The 20,727-nt window shown below is 34.3% G+C and overlaps 1 protein-coding gene across 7 annotated transcripts in view; it reads left to right on the top strand.

Moving 5' to 3' along the window:
• The window catches only part of DGKB (diacylglycerol kinase beta), a 637,574-nt gene that overhangs the window by 166,402 nt on the left and 450,445 nt on the right, over positions 1–20,727 (top strand). For 5 of the 7 annotated variants that reach the window (XM_064487528.1, XM_064487529.1, XM_031454980.2 and 2 more), the window contains exons 3-4: positions 11,131–11,207; positions 14,887–14,907. In XM_064487528.1, the coding sequence (XP_064343598.1) occupies positions 11,131–11,207; positions 14,887–14,907 (98 nt within the window). The remainder of the gene's footprint in view (positions 1–11,130; positions 11,208–14,886; positions 14,908–20,727) is intronic. The other 2 variants (XM_064487531.1, XM_064487533.1) reach the window with 1 other exon arrangement.

Here is a 20,727-nt window from a genome sequence, read left to right on the forward strand (position 1 = left end):
AAAACATCTTGAAATGATGATAGTATTCACAGAAACTTACCAAAAGAAATAAAATGTACAGGAGGCCACATGTACCAGTTACAGATGGTTACATCTTACATAACTACAGTTTATAAAATTCTATCAGAACCAGAAAATAAACATTGACATAATCCACAAAGCTTATTCAGATTTTACTAGTTTTACATGAACAGAATGCTTCTTTTAAAACATAAATCAGATTCAAACTTTTGCCCAAATATCACCTTTCCACAAAAGTCTACTGCAACCTTGTTATTTAAAATGATAAACTGTGTCCTGCAAGCTGATAACCCCTCTTACCTTCTGCTATTTTTTCCATAGTTGTTGCAGTCTTTTAACTTACTACATTTATGTATTATGTTTGTTTTCTGTCTTCCTGAACTAGACTGCCAGCTACACCAGCCAGAATATTTTCGGTTTTGGGCTATGATTATTCCAAGTACTTAGAACAATACTTGTTCTAAACTCAATGCTTGCCTCTCAGATATTTGAAAAACGATTGAGCAATTGCATCTGGGAACTTTTGTTTCTGCTGTTTATCACTATTTGTTTTGAAAGATTTGTTCCTTCTCCCTAAAGTATATAAAATTTTATGTTGATTAGTTCACTAAATACAGTGTATGTGAGTCCAATGCTGTGATCTCTTCCCAAGTCCACATTCATGATGTCATGCTGGAGGTTTGAAATGGCCATAGTGGGAATATTTATAAGAGTTCAGTCAGCATACACTTTGAGTTAGCACCCTGCATTCTCAGCAAACATGTGCCAGTGCACCACTGAATCTGACCAGTCAGTTCAACCACCATTTAAAATTCGTAATTAAAATTGTTTTCCCTATCATTTTTTCCTATTGTATAGATGAGGGGCTCAAATGCAAGTATATATTTTCTTAATGCATTTCCTACACAACACAGTCTCTATAAATTGTAAATTATTTCATGGGCTTCTAGGACAGTGTCCAGCTGACCTCACTTTGCTAAGAAAATGATAAGATAGTTTATCTGTCCAAAGATTTACTCTTACAGATATTTTGTCCAAGGCACTGAACACATCAAAAAGTTAAATATACATAGATGCACATATCAAAAAGTTAAGTATAGGTAGATGGAGAAGGGAAAAAAATAATAGTAAATGCAGCAAGGTGTTTGTTTTAAGGGCTAGTGGTTTAAAAATAGTATCAGTAAGTGATGACTATGAAAGGGAGAAAGGACATTTTCTTCGTACTCTCAAATCAACAGTTACTCTGAAATTAAACAGGTGTCTTTCCAGGTACATAGAGCTGCTGCAGCGTGTACAGCCCTTTCCTCTAAGCTAGTTTGGCCATCATCTTTTCAAGTTAGCAGTGATCCCAAGCAACTTAGCAGGAGCCTGTGGAGAGGGGAGTTGTACTCAGAACAGTTTAAGAGCTTATTTTACAGCGCTTCCTAGAATAGTTGTATCACTAGAATATTCTTCTTAGGATGTTTTTAAAAATCCAGGTGTATAGATTTCCATTAGCATATAAACTGCTACAATATGACTGTTCTTTTTATTTTCAGCAGTAGTTTCACATTGCGTTTCCAATCTGTTTGTACTTTTATTGCAATTCTTGCACAAGTGGGTATGAACTTCTGGCTCTTGATGGTGAGTTCTCCAAAGATCTTCCTCTGTAGTGCTAAGGTGTTTTTGCTGGTTTGTTTTGTTTTGTTTTGTTTTGTTTTCCTGCTGGCTACAATTTAAGCAGAACGTCTCTTATATCAGCTGGGGAGTTGAATGCATAGTAATATCAACTTCCGCATCTTATGGATTTTCAGAATGCTGTTTTTTTACAATTGTGACCTGAGGTGAGGGTAAATAAATTTTTGAATAAAATGTTCTAAGAAGTTTTTTTTTTTTTTTTACCCCAATAGCAGCCCATTGAGCAGCAACCAAAGTAGATGTACATGCACAGGAATACGTTGCCGGAAAATATTTCATAATTAACTCTCAGTTTCTTTGTGTATCTTTTTGAGAATCACAGCATTGGTTGATTCAACCTTAGCTGAATATTAGAATCATGTGAGAAGCTTTTTAAAAGTCCCCATGCCTGAGACCCACCCCACACCAATGCAATCTTTATCACTCTGTTTCGGGCCCAAGCATCAGTGTATTTTAAAAGCTACCCAGGTGTTCCTACGATGGATCCAGTTTGAGTACAGAAACGAAATGCATTCAATAGGAAACGCGCTTTGAATTGTGATCTTTTCCCAGGCTAGCGATATGTGGCGGCAACAGTGACTGCAGCTCCGAGGCAGTCACACGATCACAACTTACAACCCACACACTTACAGCCACTCTGTCCCCACACAACCGTTCTGCTTTCCATCTTCAGCACAATATTCGATGAACTGCCTGAGATATTCAACACTTACTATGAAAGCAGCTCTCTGTTGGTTGATTTTGCCCAACCATACGTTAATATAAGTGTTCTGAGCACACTCATGGTGGGCTAGGCTGAGCTATTATGCTTGCTGGGTTAGATGCATTGAATGCAGTTTGGACTTATTTTCAACTTATGTTGGGTTCATCAGGATGTTACCCCATTGGAAGTTGAGAAAAACCTGCACTAACATGTTATGCGCATTAATGTTAGCTCAGTATTTTGACTAGAATGGTCTGCTCTTTAAACTGTTCAAGCTACACAACCCTCCTCCTCGGGGGTTGAAGCAGCCACTGCCAGGATGCTTCCCTCGGGGCAAAGGAATGATTTCTAGGCCACAAATATCCTTACTGATAAAGGGAAATATCTCTGCTGGGAGGTCTAGATTTTGAAGGAAATATTTGGGAGTGCTGAGTTGAGAGAACTAAAAGATGACTTTTGTATGTCCCATCTAGGATTGAGATTAAAGGCATTGGCTGCCCCTCTCATGTGGGCAGAGCTTTCGTTTTCCCCTAGAAATATAATGACCCTGCTGAAACAGGGACCCTTGGCCCTGTCTACTTTCGCAAATAAAGGACAAGATTATTAAGCTACATTCAGTTCTTTAAAAATGTGTTATTTTTTAAAAAATGACAAATGAATTTTAATAAGTTGGATAGTCTTGGTGTTAACCAGTGGAATATAATGATCTTCTCACGGCAGCTATGACTATTATTTGGATAGGAAAACTCCTGGCCTTTTCTTTTAAAATATACTTTGAATCTAATAAAAAAATTTTCTCATGAGGCATAATGAGAATGTATTATTTACAGAATTTTTTTTTTACTTCTGTGCAGTAGTCCTCTGTTTCTTTAATGTAACTTCCCCTTATAATGCAGCATAAATAAGTTTAATGTTTATTCTGTAATATGCATTCTTATAATAACTATATAAAACATATATTATGCAAATATAGTATTAAGTTTTCAAAAAGATAGATGTATATTCTAATTCCATTATGAAACAGAAACATAATTCTGAGCAAAAAAAGTAAGATAGGGTGCAATAAAGCATTTCTAATTTAAAAAATACCCTTATGACTTTTGGGTTTTTTGTTATACATATACTTTTTTAATTGACAAGATTTTGTTCAGTGCTTTACTTTTTAAATCATTCATTGCAAGTGAATTGAGGTTATAACCTGAAAGCCTGAAGTGTTTTTGTTTTTTTTAATTTAATGGCATTTTTTTCTAATTTTACAAGCAATACACATTAATTGCAAATAACTAGGAATATATGAAAGCATAAAGTAAAAATTAAGTCACTCGCAATCCCCAACTGTCAGAAAAACTTGTTAGCATTTTAATGCATTTCTTTCCAATGTCTACATGTTTGTTTCTTTTTTCAGTTACAGTATAATTTATGTACATCACTGTGTTAGTTTCAGGTGCAAAACATTGTGATTCAACATTTATGTACATTACGAAGTGATCACCATGATTTACCTTCTATCTGTCGTCATACAAAGATACTACAGTATAATTGACTATATTCCCCACGTGAATATTTCACCCTTGTGACTCATTATTCTGTATCTCAGCTATTGTAAAAAATGCTGCCGTGAACATAGGAGTAAATCTTTTTAAATTAGTGTTTTCCTTTTCTTCAGATAAATAACCTGAAGTGGAATTGCTGGATCTTACGGTAGTTCTATTATTAATTTCTTAAGGGAACTCCGTGCTGTTTTCCATAGTGACTACTGATTTACATTCGCACCAACAGTGTACTAGGGTTCCCTTTTACACATTTTTGGCAACACTTTTTATTTGTTGTCTTTTTGAAAATAGCCATTCTAACAAGTTTAAGGTGATACCTCATTGTGGTTTGATTTGCAGTTCCCTGGGGATTATTTAATATTGAGAATCTTTTCATGTGTCTGTTGGTTATGTGTGTGTTTTCTTTGGAAAAATGTCTCCTTATCACCCACAAGCATGATATATTTTTCCATTGTTTGTGTTGCCTTTAACTTCTTTCATCAGTGTCTTGTAGTTTCCTGAGTACAGGTTTTTTACCTTCTTGGTTAGATTTATTCCTAGGTATTTTATTATTTTTGATGCAAGGGTAAATGGGATTGATTTCATAATTTTTCTACCCAAATTTTCTTGTTTAATACATGGAAACATAACAATTTTCTGGATATTAATTTTGTATCTTGCAACTTTACTGAGCTTGTTGATGAGTTTTGCTGGGTATTTTTGGTGGTATCTTTAGGATTTTATAGATATAGATATAGATACAGATACAGATACAGATATAGATATAGATATAGATAGATATAGATATAGATATAGTGTCATGTCATCTGCAAACAGTGACAGTTTTACTTCCTCCTTTCCAGTCTGGATTCTTTTTGTTTCTTTCCCTGGTCTGATTGCTGTAGTTAGGACCTTCAATACTATGCTGAATATAAGTGGCAAGAGTGGGCATACTTGTCTTGTTGCTGATCTTAGAGGAAACACTTTCAGCTTTTCACTATTGTGTATGATGTTAGCTGTCATACATACAGCCTTAAATACATTAAAGTTCGGCCTGTTTATACCAACTTTGTTCAGAGGTTTTTTGAAATTATAAGTGGATGTTGAATTGCATTAAAAGCTTTTCCTGCATCTTTTGAGATGGTTGTATGATTTTTATTCTTGAATTTGTTGAGGTGATATATTGATACATCGATTGAGTTGTGGATATTGAACCATCTTTGCATTCGTTGGGTAATATCCCACTTAATCATAGAATTTGATTCTTTTAATGTATTGTTGAATTCAGTTTGCTTATTTTTTGTTGGGGATTTTTGCATCTATGTTCAGTCTTGGGAGACTGTACATTTTTAGGAATTTTACCATTTTTTTCTATGTTGTCCATTTTTTTTTTTACATTTTTTATTGATTTATAATCATTTTACAATGTTGTGTCAAATTCCAGTGTTCAGCACAATTTTTCAGTTATTCATGGACATATACACACTCATTGTCACATTTTTTTCTCTGTGAGTTATCATAACATTTTGTGTATATTTCCCTGTGCTATACAGTGTAGTCTATTCTACAATTTTGAAATCCCAGTCTATCCCTTCCCACCCTCCACCCCCCTGGTAACCACAAGTCTGTATTCTCTGTCTGTGAGTCTATTTCTGTCCTTTATTTACGCTTTGTTTTTGTTTGTTTGTTTGTTTGTTTGTTGTTTTTTAGATTCCACATATGAGCGATCTCATATGGTATTTTTCTTTCTCTTTCTGGCTTACTTCACTTAGAATGACATTCTCCAGGAGCATCCATGTTGCTGCAAATCTATGTTGTCCATTTTACTGGCATATAATAAATTTTTTAAAATTTAAAATGTGTTCTTTATTTTTAATTTTGACATTTAATTTAACAGGAATATATGAAAGTTACATATAAAAAGTGACTGCTTGGCTGGTCACTGTGACAAAGAATAATTTACGTTCAAGTGATTTAACCATCTTAATTTTAATAAAATCCTCTCCTTGATGTGGCTCATACCTCCAGTTCTATTTTTAATTAGACTGCTATATCATGAACTAAATGAATATATGTATATATATAGATAGAGAGATAGGTTTTTTTTTATTATTATTATTATTATTATTATTATTATTATTATTATTATTAAAGTATAGTCAATGGCACTGTCTCAGTTTCTGGTGCACAGCACAATGTCCCAGCCATGCACATACACACATACACTTGCCTTCACATTCTTCATATAATTGTTCATAGTAATCTATTATGATTCTTCATATTTATGTGGTGTCATTTGTACCTTCTCCTTTTTCATTTCTGATTTTATTGATTAGAGCTTTTTTTTTTCTTGATTAGTCTGACTAAAAGTTTATTAATTTTGTTTAGCTTATAAAAGAAAACTGAGCCACAGATTAAATATATGCCCAGGGATATTCAGCCAAGAGTTCTGGAGCCAAGACTCAAATCCAAACCTATCTGGCTTTAAATTTTTCCATTACTCCATGGGGCCTTTGCAATTAGTCTGACAAATGTATATTGAGATTTTTTTTGGAAAAAAGGCAAAGAACCAGTGAAATCGCAAAGGTAGCTCATTCAAGACACAACAGACACCTACAGAGAGAGGAGGGAAACTAAAGTGTTTTATTTTTTTATGTAGCATCTTTTAGGACCTGTTCGCTTGATTCTTCTATTTTCTAAACATTGCCAAATATACTTATCAGTTTATTTTTATGTCAGAATTATGTAAAAGGATTTGGATAATCCTTGAAAATCATGTAAAAATTCAGAATATTCCTAATTGTACATTTCTAAAATATACCTAGTGAAACTCTCATGGCATTGGATATTATGTGACTCAGCCAAACATGAGAGGATTCACAGGGAGTTGGCACTTTAGGAGACCTCTGAAACAACTCATGCACTCGAGCAGGGACTAGAAAGATAAGCCATAAGAGAAAATCTACTCTTTCAATCCCCATATAGATTGTCTCTGTTCCAGTGTGTATCAGGGGTGTTTGCTGAACAAAATAGCTCCTGCTTTTAGGCTCACTACCACCTTACTTCTTAGATGATGCTGAGAGTGATGGAAAAGACGGCCTAAAGTGACCTCAGTCTTTCTGTTATGGTTATTAACGTTAAATTACTTCCTGGTAAGATGGATATTCTAGTCAAAAGGCAGCAGTTGTTATCCAGTGTTCTTCTTCAAGTCTCCTGTCCTATTAGCCAAGCCAAATATCGGCTCTGGAACTAGCTTTATATTTCAGAATTGCCTCAAGTCATGACCCTCCTTTGCTTTCTAGGAGACCCAATATTTTTGTGTTGAGCATCTGTCCTGGTCTTTTATCCCAAGGGTTAAATCAGCTGTTTGAAAGTGGCTGCCCAGTATTTCAGTTGCCCATCTTCTTGGAAGGTGAACCTTTGTCCCATTACAAACACATATTAACTCTGAATTGATCTCACAGCTCACAGCTGTCTGACTGTCTGGCTGCCTGCCTGGTTTTCTCAGCTTTGCTCAGCCCGGAATCTGTCACTCTGCTCTCATCATTGAGGCTAGGATGTTAGCTGAAATACAACTGAAATTATGCCTTTCACTCACTTCCTATCTGTTCATCTAGGTGTCACTTCCTTGGTATCTGTCTTTACCAGAGGGTAGGTCAGAGACAGTCATGCATCCTTTTCTTCACTTTGCTGCCCTAATGTTGTTTTGCACAGATGTGATTCAGAGCTGACATAATCAAAAAATTAGGAATGTTTATGGTGATAGGAACAAATCCAGGAGAGCTGCTGAATTACAAAATAAGTAAGTGTGTGTTCTCTGAAAGTACATAGAACATAACATTAGGTACTTCAGAATCGAGTGCAATTTGGGTATCCAAGCAGATATGTAGACAGTTTGCATAAGGGAATTCTGTTTAAATGATATGAGGCCAAGGCAATGTATCTGGAACCCTTTGGTGTTCCATACCAGAATCTCTGTCTACAGAATATTGGCTGGAAAAGTCAAGTCTGAGACAGATTGGATCCAAGAAAGGTTATTGGGAAAAGAATAGGAGAATAAGATAAGGCTCCAGTTTCTAAACTAAATTTTAAAGTGAGAATTGGATTGTGGGTAAACTTCAGATGTCAAGACATTAAAAATGGAACTTGGGAATTGGAAAAGGAACAAGTTGAGTTGATGGTGATTCATCTGAATGTGAATCAGAGCTTCTTAAATTGTCCCAGAACAAGATCATCATTGAGCTTCACTTCATGGAAACAGCAATCACAGGAATGGAGATTTTGGCTCTTAATTTATTAATTTATTCCTAGTGGTCTCCCCAGTGAGAATATCCCAATGCAAACTCTGGCCAGCAAACTGCTAAAAAATGACATGAATAATTTTGAAGACTGTTGCCTTCTCTGGGACATTTATAAATGATTACTGAACATGTTTTTTACTCCTATGTATACCTGAAATGAAAAGCCCATTTTTAGGCAATGTCTCTAAAGTTATGTAGAAGACCTATGTATAAGAAACCTAATTTTTCTTCTCCCACTTCCATCTCATCATGGGGCCAAGCTATGGTTAAAACAACTAGTCTGTTGGGTTATGTTGTTCCCAACTTCACACATCTGAATATGTGTATGTTTCTGTAGGCATGCACGGAAGGGTCTGCATCTACACCTATAAACAAGAAGTAGAAGATGTTCTGCTAACTTAGGATAAATAGTGCTTTATCATCCACAGAGAAGAGTTTGAGAATCAGGAATTGGCTTCAGGTGTCTTTTTCATATAGAACCTTGTCTCTGAAGTAGTATGTTTCTGCTTAGGTACATGTCAAAGCAATTATCATAATTTGTTGTATTTTAGGAATAGCTCTATTCAGTTTAATTCCAATATTTATTGCAATTCTCTTGTTTCAGTTTTGTAATAAATTTAAATGCTGTGCAAAAATGAAAATGTACATTTTCTTCCCTAGGACAACCTACAATCTAGAAAGGAACACAGAATAACAAATTAACATTCATCATAACATGGAAAGTTTCTAGCAAAATACATACTAAATATATATATATAGAGAGAGAGAGAGAGAGAGGGAGGGAGGGAGAGAGAGGAAGCTGTACAGGCTTCAAGCATGTTACAGTGCATATGCACACACTCACACAAACACACACCGGAGAATTTCAACAACAAGAGAAACAACCCAATTTTAAAAATGGTCCAAAGACTCAAATAGATAGTTCTCTAAAGATATACAAATGGCCAAATAAGCTCATGAAGAGGTGTTTAAGATCATTACTCATTAGTAATGACTACTCAGATGCAAATCAAAACCATTTTATATCCATAGGATGACTATAATTAAGAAAACTAAAAAATAACAAGTGTTGACAAAAGTATGGAAAAATTGCAGCCCTCATACGTTGCTGGTAGGAATATAAAATAGAACAACCCTGTGAAAATCTGTTTGGCAGTTCCTCAAAGCGTTAAACATAGAATTACCATATGACCCAGCAATTCTCTTCTTAGGTGTATACCCAAGAGGATTGAAGCATATATTTGTACAAAAACACATGTATGTTAATGTTCATAGCAGCATTTTTCAAAATAGTCAAAACATGGAAACAATTCAAGTATACATCGGTGATGAATGAGTAAACGAAATATGATATTTCCATAAAATGGTGTACTTTTTAGCTGTAAAGAGGAGTGAAATACAGACACATGCTACAACATACATTAACCTTGAAGACATTATGCTAAGTGAAAGAAGTCAGTCAAACACAGAGGCAACACATTATAAGGATCCCGTTTGTATGATATATCCAGAACATGAAGTTTCTTTTTGGAGTGAAGAAAATGTTCTAGAAATAGTGGCGATGGTTGCACAGCATTGTGAATATACTAATAAACTACCAGACTGTATACTTTAAAATGGTTAAAGTGGTAAATTTATGTTGTGAATTTTATCACAATTTAAAAAGTACAATCACATCTGTATAAAAGTAAACAGAATTTACAACAATTTACTGGTTAATAAATGCCAGTAAAAGTACAATTTATAAAATATAGGCATGATGCTCTTGATGGACATCTAAGAGTGAATTTTCTAAGAGTGTTTCAAAAGCACATTTGTAAATTTGTGTTTTGGAACTGGAAAATGTTATGGTGGTTCCAGTATCACTGAGGTTTGGGGATAGGGCAGGAATGATTATATTCAAATGCTAGAAAATAATGTCTACACCTTATTCTTTAATAGAAAACTAAAAGCCTTCTGTTTGTTCCCCATATTTTATTTTCAAGGTTGTTTTATCACTGGCATTCAAACCTGATTGAGTATTAAATGACATCAGTATTTGTTAGCTCTTGCTTTTATCTTACGTAAATATATTGTAATTTTGAGACTTCTTGGCCAAAACTTGTATTTTGATAACTATGAGAACATTATTTTAGTAGATGGAATACATATACTTTTATTATTTTTATACTCATTTTTTTAACGCTCGTTATATTTGGGTTCTTCCATGACATTATTTCCCATATTAATTCAAAATTTTTTGGTACCATCTTAATACAATGAAATTCCTAAAAATTATTTTAAAAATTTGAAAAAACATGTAAATTTTATATTACTTTTGGTAACATATCTAAACTTTTTTCTTAATTGAAATAAAATACATTGAGCTTCATGTATATTTAGAAAATTCCCTTTAAAAATACCTGCAAAATACTAAGATGTATGGTTTTCTTCTGAATAGATTCATTATTGATGCTAAACTACACATTTTCTTTTTCTTATTTTTCCAACAGTTATTGTTAGTTAAAGGAGTGATATATGAAACATGCAGTGTGTAAATTGTAAAGTTCAACAAAGAATATCTACATATTATTTTTTTTAATTAAGCCTGTTTTGTTCATTTAGATGTTATGTTATCAAAACGGGAAAACATGCTACTTATCACTCACTTGTGCATTAATTGATTTTATACATCGGCAATCCTCATCTTGGGCAAAACATACTTTTTTCCGTTTCTTTTTTTGTGATTGTCTTTTCCAACTAAATATCCTTTCAAAAAGAGTAAAGAACATTTTGCATGTTTGTTTTAAAATTTAATGTCTGGTGATATTTATATTTTAAGAAGTCTTTGTTTCTGGACAGGGTTACATAACTGCCGTAGCATATATAAACAATATGTGTTTTATTTTTCTTATAGATTCCACAAAGAAATTAAAAGATGTTCTTGAAGAATTCCATGGTAATGGTGTGCTTGCAAAGTATAATCCTGAAGGGGTAAAACTTCTTTTTTTCTTTATATGTTTTATATAGATGTTTGGAGGAGAGATTTTGTTTTTAAACAACGATTTCTTAGAAATACATATTCATAAATGAAATGAAATTGATAATGAAATGCTATTCTGGAAGATACATGAATGGTGTACTGGTTTTTTCATCCAAAAACATTTTGCTAATGAAGATAACATTTTTATATTGTGTACTTGAAAGAATAGGGATCATCTATAGTCTATGTTAGGTTATTTTCCTAGAAGTCAGGACGTAGGACTAGGTAGAAGGGGAAAGTTTGCCTGACTCTCACTCTATGACCTGCATATATTCACCCCAAACAAACATCAGTATGGGGCAAGGGAAGGGAAGTATTCCCTTGACTGAAGAAAGAGTCTGTGATGGATACAATTGGTCTATTACTTTAAAGAGGAGTTTAAATAAAAAGAAAGGAATTTCTATTCCCTATCTTGTTTTAGCCCGTTACCAGTAAGCTTATTAGTTCATGAAATTTTCTCCCTGTAAAAAGTTGATGTCTTGTCAATTGCTGCGGAACACCATACTTGAACAAATGAACACCATGAACACCGTGCCTTTTCCTTTAAGTATTTGGTAAATTACCTTGTGTTTAATGTTACCTGGGAGATGTTACATATTAAATGCTTGGTCATCATCGCTGTGATCTTTTGCAGCTTCACCAAATGGTAGTCAGGTTGTATGGGACTTCAAACAAACTGCCCTTTGCAGTTTTGCCTGGATATTTCATCTAGCCATCTAGGTAGATTTGTTTGCTGATTAAAATGTGGTTTGTTTTTTTAGTTATCATTGTCATTGCGGTTTTGAATGTTTACAAAAGCACAGTTCTTTATTATCCTTAATATTTTATTTCTCTGGGATCTATAGAAATTATTTTTTAGTCAAAACCCAAACTCTGAATTTTGACTTCAAAACTTTCATATTGCTCTATAATTTCCTTTTAGTATTTCCAATACTATTTTTATTCCAATAATTATTATTTTTCATGCTATAGTTTTTAAATTCTTTTTATACTGTGATACATAACTATACTTTAAAAAATTCTTTAACCTAAAATTAATTTTCTTTCTTAAAAATAAAGTTAAAAGTTTAGTGCCTGCAAATGATGTGGAAAAATAGACAATTTAAAGCCATACACATTTGCCTGTATCAGGGGCAAGATGCAGGCATGTGGCCTACATTTTTCCTCACATTTTATCTTCCTAGATGCTATAGAGTGAGAGAAAAAAATGTTGGCAGATAAATTTGTAGAACTGAAAATCTCAAAGACCAAGAAAGCAGAGTTGGAAAGGTAAAGGTGACAACTTTACAGAATTACTGTAAGACCCAAAAATGTCATTAATGTTTACATTCCAAGTCCCAGTTGAAAACATGCATGTTATCTAATTTACATGCAGAAAGGAAACCAGTTTTTTTCTCCCTAAAGATAGCCATTGGCTATAAATTCAATTGGAATATGATCTTGTTTGCAAAGTAGAGTTTTTGCTTCAATTATTTCTTATTTAAAGGACTCTCAAGACTTAGTCTTACTGATGTTCTATATTTCATGAGGATTACCAGTCACTGTGTTCTGGATTTATTGAGGTAATTACTAGATTCATTATAAGACATACATATGATGTCCCGCCTTCAGTAATGTTGTACTTCTCCATAAATGCACAGATCTGCTCTTGAAATGTACTATCAAAATAATGAACAGTTGAAAAACAAAATGTTAGATCTCATTATGACCCCAAAATATTTCTAATTTAAGAGTGAAACCACTCTCTCACCTTGAAGCTGATAGGTATTTTCCCTTCAAGTGAAAAATTTAAAGTTTACGTGCTTCTCTTGAGCACTAGTATGTATTTTACAAAAGCCAATAGGAATAATTAGGAATAGTCAATGCCGAGAAAGAAATCTTTAAGGCCTTGAGATTCTCTTCAGTACACGTCTCCATGAAGTTTACAGAAAGTTACTCTAATAGTATGAACGCATTCATACTGTCCACTCACGTGCGAAGTCATCACTTTCTATTGACTGGTTAAGTTTAGCCTAAAGTAGGCATAGATGACTACCTAATTGATGTTCAAATATGTAAGAAAAACTACAAAAGTGAGTAATCTAGTCTGCTTTTAGAATAAATCACTAACACTTTATTTTCTAAAATGAACATGGCTGTGTCATCCATATAAAATGTATTTGCAAAGAGAGAACAACTTAAGTAGCTCTTAAATTGCTTCTCCCCTTTATAGAGTAAAGCTGCTTAAATGTTAGATGCATTATTTTACTTATCATTCACTTGAACTATTGAATTATAAAAGTTCTGTGCATTAAAAACTTAATCCAATGAAAATGTTTATTTGAAGAGAGAGTATCTTTGAAGTATAATATATGGATGAATCATTTATTTTTAATTCCTGTTCCTATTTTAAAGATCATTTGATAATCCTTCTTTGAGGAAATAAATAACAGAATCAGAAGATGTAAATTTAAACAAGTGACTTTAAAGATTCTTTAAGAATAAAAACTTAGGAAAGGCCTTGAAACAAGTATGATTATAAAGTTTTTAAATAAAGAAACTCATTTTAAGAAAAGTAACATGACTTTCCCAAGATTAACCAACTGGATTTAGGACAATAACCATACTTAAAATCTGGATGCTTGGAATCCCAGTTTAAGACCTTTCCACTTCACTTAACTGACTAGGCCATTAGAATGAGAGGGAAGGTCTTAGATGAGAAGGAGAAGGGGGAGTGAAAGGTATTTCACATACTTGAGTGGCGTTGCTTATGTAGTGAGTGTGGCATATTCCAGGGAACATAAGTGTTACTGACTCATGCCTAACAAGGTAAGAGACTCCTGTTAGTCTCCGCCTAACCGTGTGTGAATGAAACAAAGGCTACGATTAAAGGTAACTTGTAGCCGGCCAGTCCTAGTGAGAAATTTACAGTAAAGCACAGAACATCTCAGATACTATTTCATTCACATCTAAAGAGGTGGGAAGAAATTAAGTAGTGGCACATGTGTGGAAAGATATTTATCTTCAAAGGGATGGAAAGGCTAGGGATGTTATTCCAATAGAAGGAAACAGCAATGGGGAATAAGTATAATCTATTTTTATACGTATTATATCTTCATCTTCTCTGGAAAGTTTTAATCATACTGTATGCGTTTTTCATTATATTTATCTCATGTCAATTAGAACTGTTTGCTTCTTACTTTCTAAGATTGATCTAGTCAGGGATTCTCAATTTTTAGCTTGCAGCAGAATCACCTGGGGGTCTTTTTAAAACAGATTGTTGGGGTGGAGGGGATAGCTCGGTGGCAGAGCACATGCTCAGTAGGCATGAGGTCCTGGGTTCAATCCCCAGTCCCTCCATTAAAAACAAAAGTTAATAAATAAATAACCTAAAACAGAGATTGTTGCCTTCCCCCTTGCCCCTTAGTTTCTGTGTTTCCAGGGTGGGGCTCAAAAATCTATATTTCTATCAATTTCCCAGCTGATGTGAAGCTGCTAGTTTGGAACCGCATTTTGAGACCCATGGATCTAGGGGATGTTTTAAAATCAGTCTGTAACTTGACTTTTTAGTTAAATTATCGGCAATACGAGATAATGAGTATAAATTCTCTTACATTAACACGTGTATTCTTTCTTTCCTTGCATGCACAGAAACAAGACATTCTTAACCAAGTAAGACATTTTCTTTTCTATTAAATTCTGTCTCTTCTTTCTTTATTCTGATGTGAGCTATGAATTTCTCATCCATATCACTGCGCTGTACTTCTGTACCATAGAGAGTTATAATATGCAAGACTGTCTGTAATACTTATAAAGTTATAAGTGACTGATACTTGCTCAGATTAAGGTCTCAAATGGAACTGATGCTTTAGGAGAATTGAAAAGGGTCCAGAACACAAGCTTCAGTTTTGTAGTCTGTTGAATTTAATTTTCTGATTTCACCAAAAGAGAATCAGGCTCTGCTCAGACCCTTTATTTAATGAAAGTCTTAATTTATTAATTTGCAATGGGAAATTTTGAAATTGCTTTTAAACGCAATTGATAAGGGCTTTTAAAAAAAATTGGTCTACAGTGCTGTTAGAATCTGTGGGGAAAATAGAAGTGAAAAGCTGCTGATTTTTGCCCTCCTGGGAAAAAGAGTAACCCGTCTGTTGCTTCAGCCACTCTCTCCTGGTAAAGTCCATTTTGTAAATCAAGTCTTATGTCCATAGTTCAGTTGGGTGCATAGACGTACAACACGCTTTTGAGTTCTCTATATGGATTTTTCTATCCTACTAGGAATATATCTTCCTAAAATGCACGAGTTGTCTAAAACCATAATATTATCTCCCTTGGACAATACTGGATATATACTAGTTGCTTCTTATTCCCAAGTTTCCCTATTGTTTCAGGGACAAGCACTGTAATTTCATCCCCAACATGTCCCAGTATAATTAATTACATCAGAATGATCTTGACTGCCTTAGACATTCATCCTACATATTACAGTCTCCTAGGATGAGGCACAGCTGAAATGACAACTCATTGACTGCTGATTTTTACTAGTCTCTTTCAGAGAATGGCCTTTCCTTGATCTCATCCCTGACCTGGGTGGAAACCTATGAGCTTCCCCAAAGACAGTCTACATGGGCTTTCTGTTAATAGAAGGCAGCTCCTCAGAGTAAACAGTCACTTTTAGGAAGTATGCCCTGGCTTTTAGTGGGCATTTGTTGAGCACCTTGGTCAACAAACACATCATTCTGCACAACCTGCATCTCTACTCCAGGCTGTCTGAAAACTAGTGTTGAAGTTAGCCTGTCTTTTCTTGGGGTCAGCAGAACGAGCTTCCGCCTTCCTTTGTCTTATTCAGTCATTGTTCTGTATGCAGTTGTTTGGTAGGGAAGCAATTTCAGTAGCAGAGTAGAAAGAACATGGAAAGCTGAGGGGTAGCCAAAGGGGGAAAAAAAAAGAATGAAGGCATGCTTATTTATTTGCCCTTTATGTGTTCTTTGTCTCTTACTGTTCTGTGAGTGTAGGATTTTCTCTTTACATTTTCTCTCAGTAGATAATTCTTGGCTCAAAGCTGAGTTAAGTTTTCATAGCTCCCTGGGCATACCTTATCTTTGTTCTCAGCACTCTGTACTGGGTTTATGTTAATGTGCATACCTTTTACATTCAAACAAGTGAGTTGCTTCAATCCCTTAATAAGAAACGGTAGAGTTCAGAACCTACATTTTGTGGGGCTACTGCCAAACATAGTGTTTTAATGTCTTTAGCAAGGATATACTGCCAAACGTAGTGTTTTAATGTCTTTACAAGGATGTTGACACTGATACAATTATTAGCAATGATATAAACACCCTTTTATTGTGAGGTATAATTGTCCTTCCTGAACCAAATTCAACCCTTCGCATTCAAGACAGCACCTGGAAAGTGTAACAGAGAAAATCTGGTCTTAGGAATCCAACTGAACTGAGTTCAAATCCCACATCGGCCACATATTAGCATGTCTTGGGCAAGTTACTTCATCTCTCCTAGGCTCGGTTTGTTCACCTACAAAAGGAAGAGCCCTATTGAGTTGTTAACAGGGTTAAAAGCGTTCAGTTCTAAAGTATAGTAAAATAATTATCTCTATGGTGTTCCACTGATGTTTAGAGTCAGTGGCTGCTGGTCACACTTAGCAACCAACATGATTCATATGAAAGTTCTGGAGTGTGTCTGAAAGGGGAAAGTGAGAATATCGGAGATACCCCAACCAATCCTGTGACCTTGAGTCAGAGCCTCACTTTTCTCACCTATAAAGTGAGGAAATAGAACGCTGTAACTCTTGATGTCTTTTCTAACGTTAATTTCCTTCTGCCGTGAGTTATGAGTGGAGGAAATGATGGGTGATTTGTTTCCACTACCAAGCCTGGTCACAATCTAGAATGCTGTCCTGGTGAGAGTGATGGTGTCTGTCGTATTGGCTCCATCTCCCACAACTGCGTAACTGCCAGGACAATGAGTTAGCGAGGAATAGTATGACATGGTGACCAGTATTTCAGCTTTATCTCCCTGTTCCTGTCAACACAAGTTCATCTTGTTTTTATCAAACCTACAACCAGAACACAGTTTTGAAAACATACCACCAAATTGAATAATAAAATGCCTACTACAGTTCTGTGTTATTAACCTGATATTGACTAGGTATGAATTATTGTTGAAAAATATAATAACTTTTATTTCAGTATATGATCTTGAGTATAAGTTGTTATTCAGAGAATTGCTCTAGTGTAGAATGGAACCACGTCTAACACTTTGAGAAGATACTTGCATAGATACTTACGAGATTAATTAGTTATGTCGTAATTAAAGAAATCAATTTGAATAGCTCCTTGCAGGTTTCTAGTAATTGCACTGAGGATCAAATCTCAACATTCCCCAAAAAACACACTGTTTTGTATCTATGAAAACGTTTAGAATTTGAGAGTGGACCATCTGCTACATCTTATCCTAAATTGAAAGCTTAGATTCATGATTTGACTGCTTGAAGTGGCCAGATGACAATTTGTCACAGTTGATCTATTTCTCCCCTAACTTTCTATACCAAACCTACAGAAATTTTCAAATAGATAAATATTTAGGGTACATAAAATATGATTATACTACAGATAAATTTTCCCTATAGATGAGTTTTAAAAACAAGCTTAAATAATTTGAAAAATAAATTAGTAACTCTCCTTAGTTTAATAATAATAATATCCAGCTTTGAAGTTTGGTATTTAAATGTTCAGTGTAGATTGTTCTATCATTCCTTTCATAACTTTTATTAAATAATTTATATAAGAGTTGAAAATCAGGTTAGAGAGACAGTGATGCTAGGATCTTCAGGGATCCTTTCGCACTTTTCCAAGGACAAATTGAACAAACACTTTAGGTGTTTGCTCCACCTAAAGCTTATTTTTCAGATTTGACTATTGTTGTTTGTGTGTTTTCACCATCCGGAATAGGTGGGTTTTTTGGTTTTTGGTTTTTTTTGAGCCTAAGGGCACTGAAAGTTATTAGGGGAAAGTAAATCTGGAGATTTTTGTAGAAAGGTTTAGAGTGTCTAAGTATTTTAAGATTTTTTAATGGGTAAGGGAAATCATAAATAATATCCTAAAGTTCATCAAGTTAAGTTTGCCATTTAGAAAAATACTTCTAGAGCCAATGGGAACAACAGGCTTGAGTTAAAGAGAAGACCAGGTATGCGTTTCCGAAGCAGTGCAATCAAATGACAGAACCTGAGGTGGCAGTGGGGATTGTAGTGGAGCTGGGTCCAAATTTAGAACATGTTTCAGATATGCAGTCAAAAGTAATAGGTTACCCTTAAAATGTCAAAAGGCAAGGGAAGAGTTTCAGTCAATTCAGAGTTTTCAAGATTGTGGAATTGAGCAGAGATAGTTATACCATTACTTTTTATTTTTATACTTTTATTTCCCTTTTCCTGAAATGTCTAGGTTATTGATAGACTAAATACATTTGATAGTGATAAACTAAACACGTAGTTGTACTAGGTGTGAATATTGGAAAATCAAAATCTGTCTATAAAATTATACTTCAATTAACTATAACATAGTAGATTTTGAAGTTAGAAATATTTAGGTCCTTGGTGCTAACTAGGAGTTTTTGACCCTGGGCACTTGACATAACTTTCCTGAGCCCCAACTTCTTTGTCTATAATATAGGATGATATAGCATTATACTCACGGAGTTATTGTGAGGATTAAAGGTATAGTGTGTGTACACATAACATACTTAGTGCAGTTCCTAGAACACAGTAACATTCAGACGGCATTTCCATGATATGTACCAAACATTTAAAATGAACATCTAATTTCATTTTTCCATTTATGGATAATAGAGAATGTCACTGACTATAAAGATTAAAAGGAAAGATTGGAGGCTTCAAGAAGGAGTTAGGCATAAAAACACCCACTAGCGAGAGAGAAACGTATAGGAAGTGAGAAGAGCATTTGGAACAGAAAAAAATTATTGGGTTGCATCCCAAATGCATTTATGTCATGTATATTGTACACTGGATATTGTATCTAGTCCTGTGGGAGGAACAGAAATGGTCAAGATGATCTTTGCTATCAAAGAGTATCAGACTAATAAATATGTTTTACAAATTGCTGACAAAAGGCTTCAACTCAAGGCAATCTTAAGCCCTGCAAATAATTAGTGGATTCTCTGACCCAATTGTAAAATCTCAGTCTCTCACTCTTGCATGTTGGCTAAGTGTTTTGTGGTCTTCTACATTTTCTCATTTTGATGTTTCTTCCAGACCTAACTATGGTAGATTTGGGTCTGGATGGATTAGAAGGAATAGAATTTATGAGAAAATATATATTTGAAACCATTCCAAATTCTTTGTTATTTTGTTATCATTAGTCTGGTTGATTTTGTTTTGTTTTAACCTTCTGCAATATAAAATCTATAGCTGTACACTAACATACTTTAAAATAATCTCATTTGAGCTTAAATGAAATAATATATTCCTGAAGGGAAGTTTTTTGTATTGATCATATTTCATAAATTCTTATCATCCCATCTGAATCAATTTTCTTTCTTGCTAGATTTCCTACAAAGAGGTAACTGAGTGAATTTTTTTTGTACTGTTCTTGTGTCCATACCTCAAATGTATAATGAGGACCTCCAACGTGAAAGACACTGCATTATGCACTATGTGATGCAAAGTCCTGTTGGATCTTACAGTCTAGCAGGGAAGAAGATATATTCATAAGTCTACCTGTACACATGTCTGCATTAGAAGAACTCCCTTTGGAAATTTTCTTTAAAAATAAGATACAAATAGGCAATAATTAAAACCTGGCATTACTAATGAAATTTATATAGGCATAGTTGTGCAATAAATCTTTATTGGGTTCATTTTTTGAGGAGAAAATAACTTTCAAGCCTTTAGTGTGCACTTCATTAACAGCTAACACCAGTTCTAGGGGCAACACTGAGAACTAGATGAGGCAGCGTCTTTAAGTGGATTCCAGTGAAGTGCAAAATTTAGTTGATTAGAGTCTCTTGATCACAAGGTATCCTGAAAATCATAATAAAAATATTCTGCTTAAAATTCTTCCAACCCATTATTTGCATTGTATAATTACTCAAATAATTTGGAGTAGCATTGCTTATTTTTCTTGCCATTTATGATGTTTTACGGGAAAATACTCTTCTAGTTTTCTCTCTACTGAGTTGTAATAAATGTTGGTCTTAGGTAGAGACAAATACAATTAATAACTTACGAGCCTCTGAGGCAGTAAAAGTAATTTCATCTGCCAAAATTGGTTTTTAAAAATTCCAAGTTTTCACAGTTTCCCCTTTTCTTTTCCAAGGGGGTTTCTCCATGGCAGATCTTCAGGGAGCTCTTAGAAATTTGAATAATGAACAGTCAAGTGCAGCACACAATAAGCATGAGAAATGAGACAATTAAAAATGCAATGTTTTTTCTAAAAGTACTTTCATGTAAAAAATGAGTAT

This window comes from Camelus dromedarius, chromosome 7 (assembly GCF_036321535.1).
Source record: "Camelus dromedarius isolate mCamDro1 chromosome 7, mCamDro1.pat, whole genome shotgun sequence".
NCBI classification, from domain to species: Eukaryota; Metazoa; Chordata; class Mammalia; order Artiodactyla; family Camelidae; genus Camelus; species Camelus dromedarius.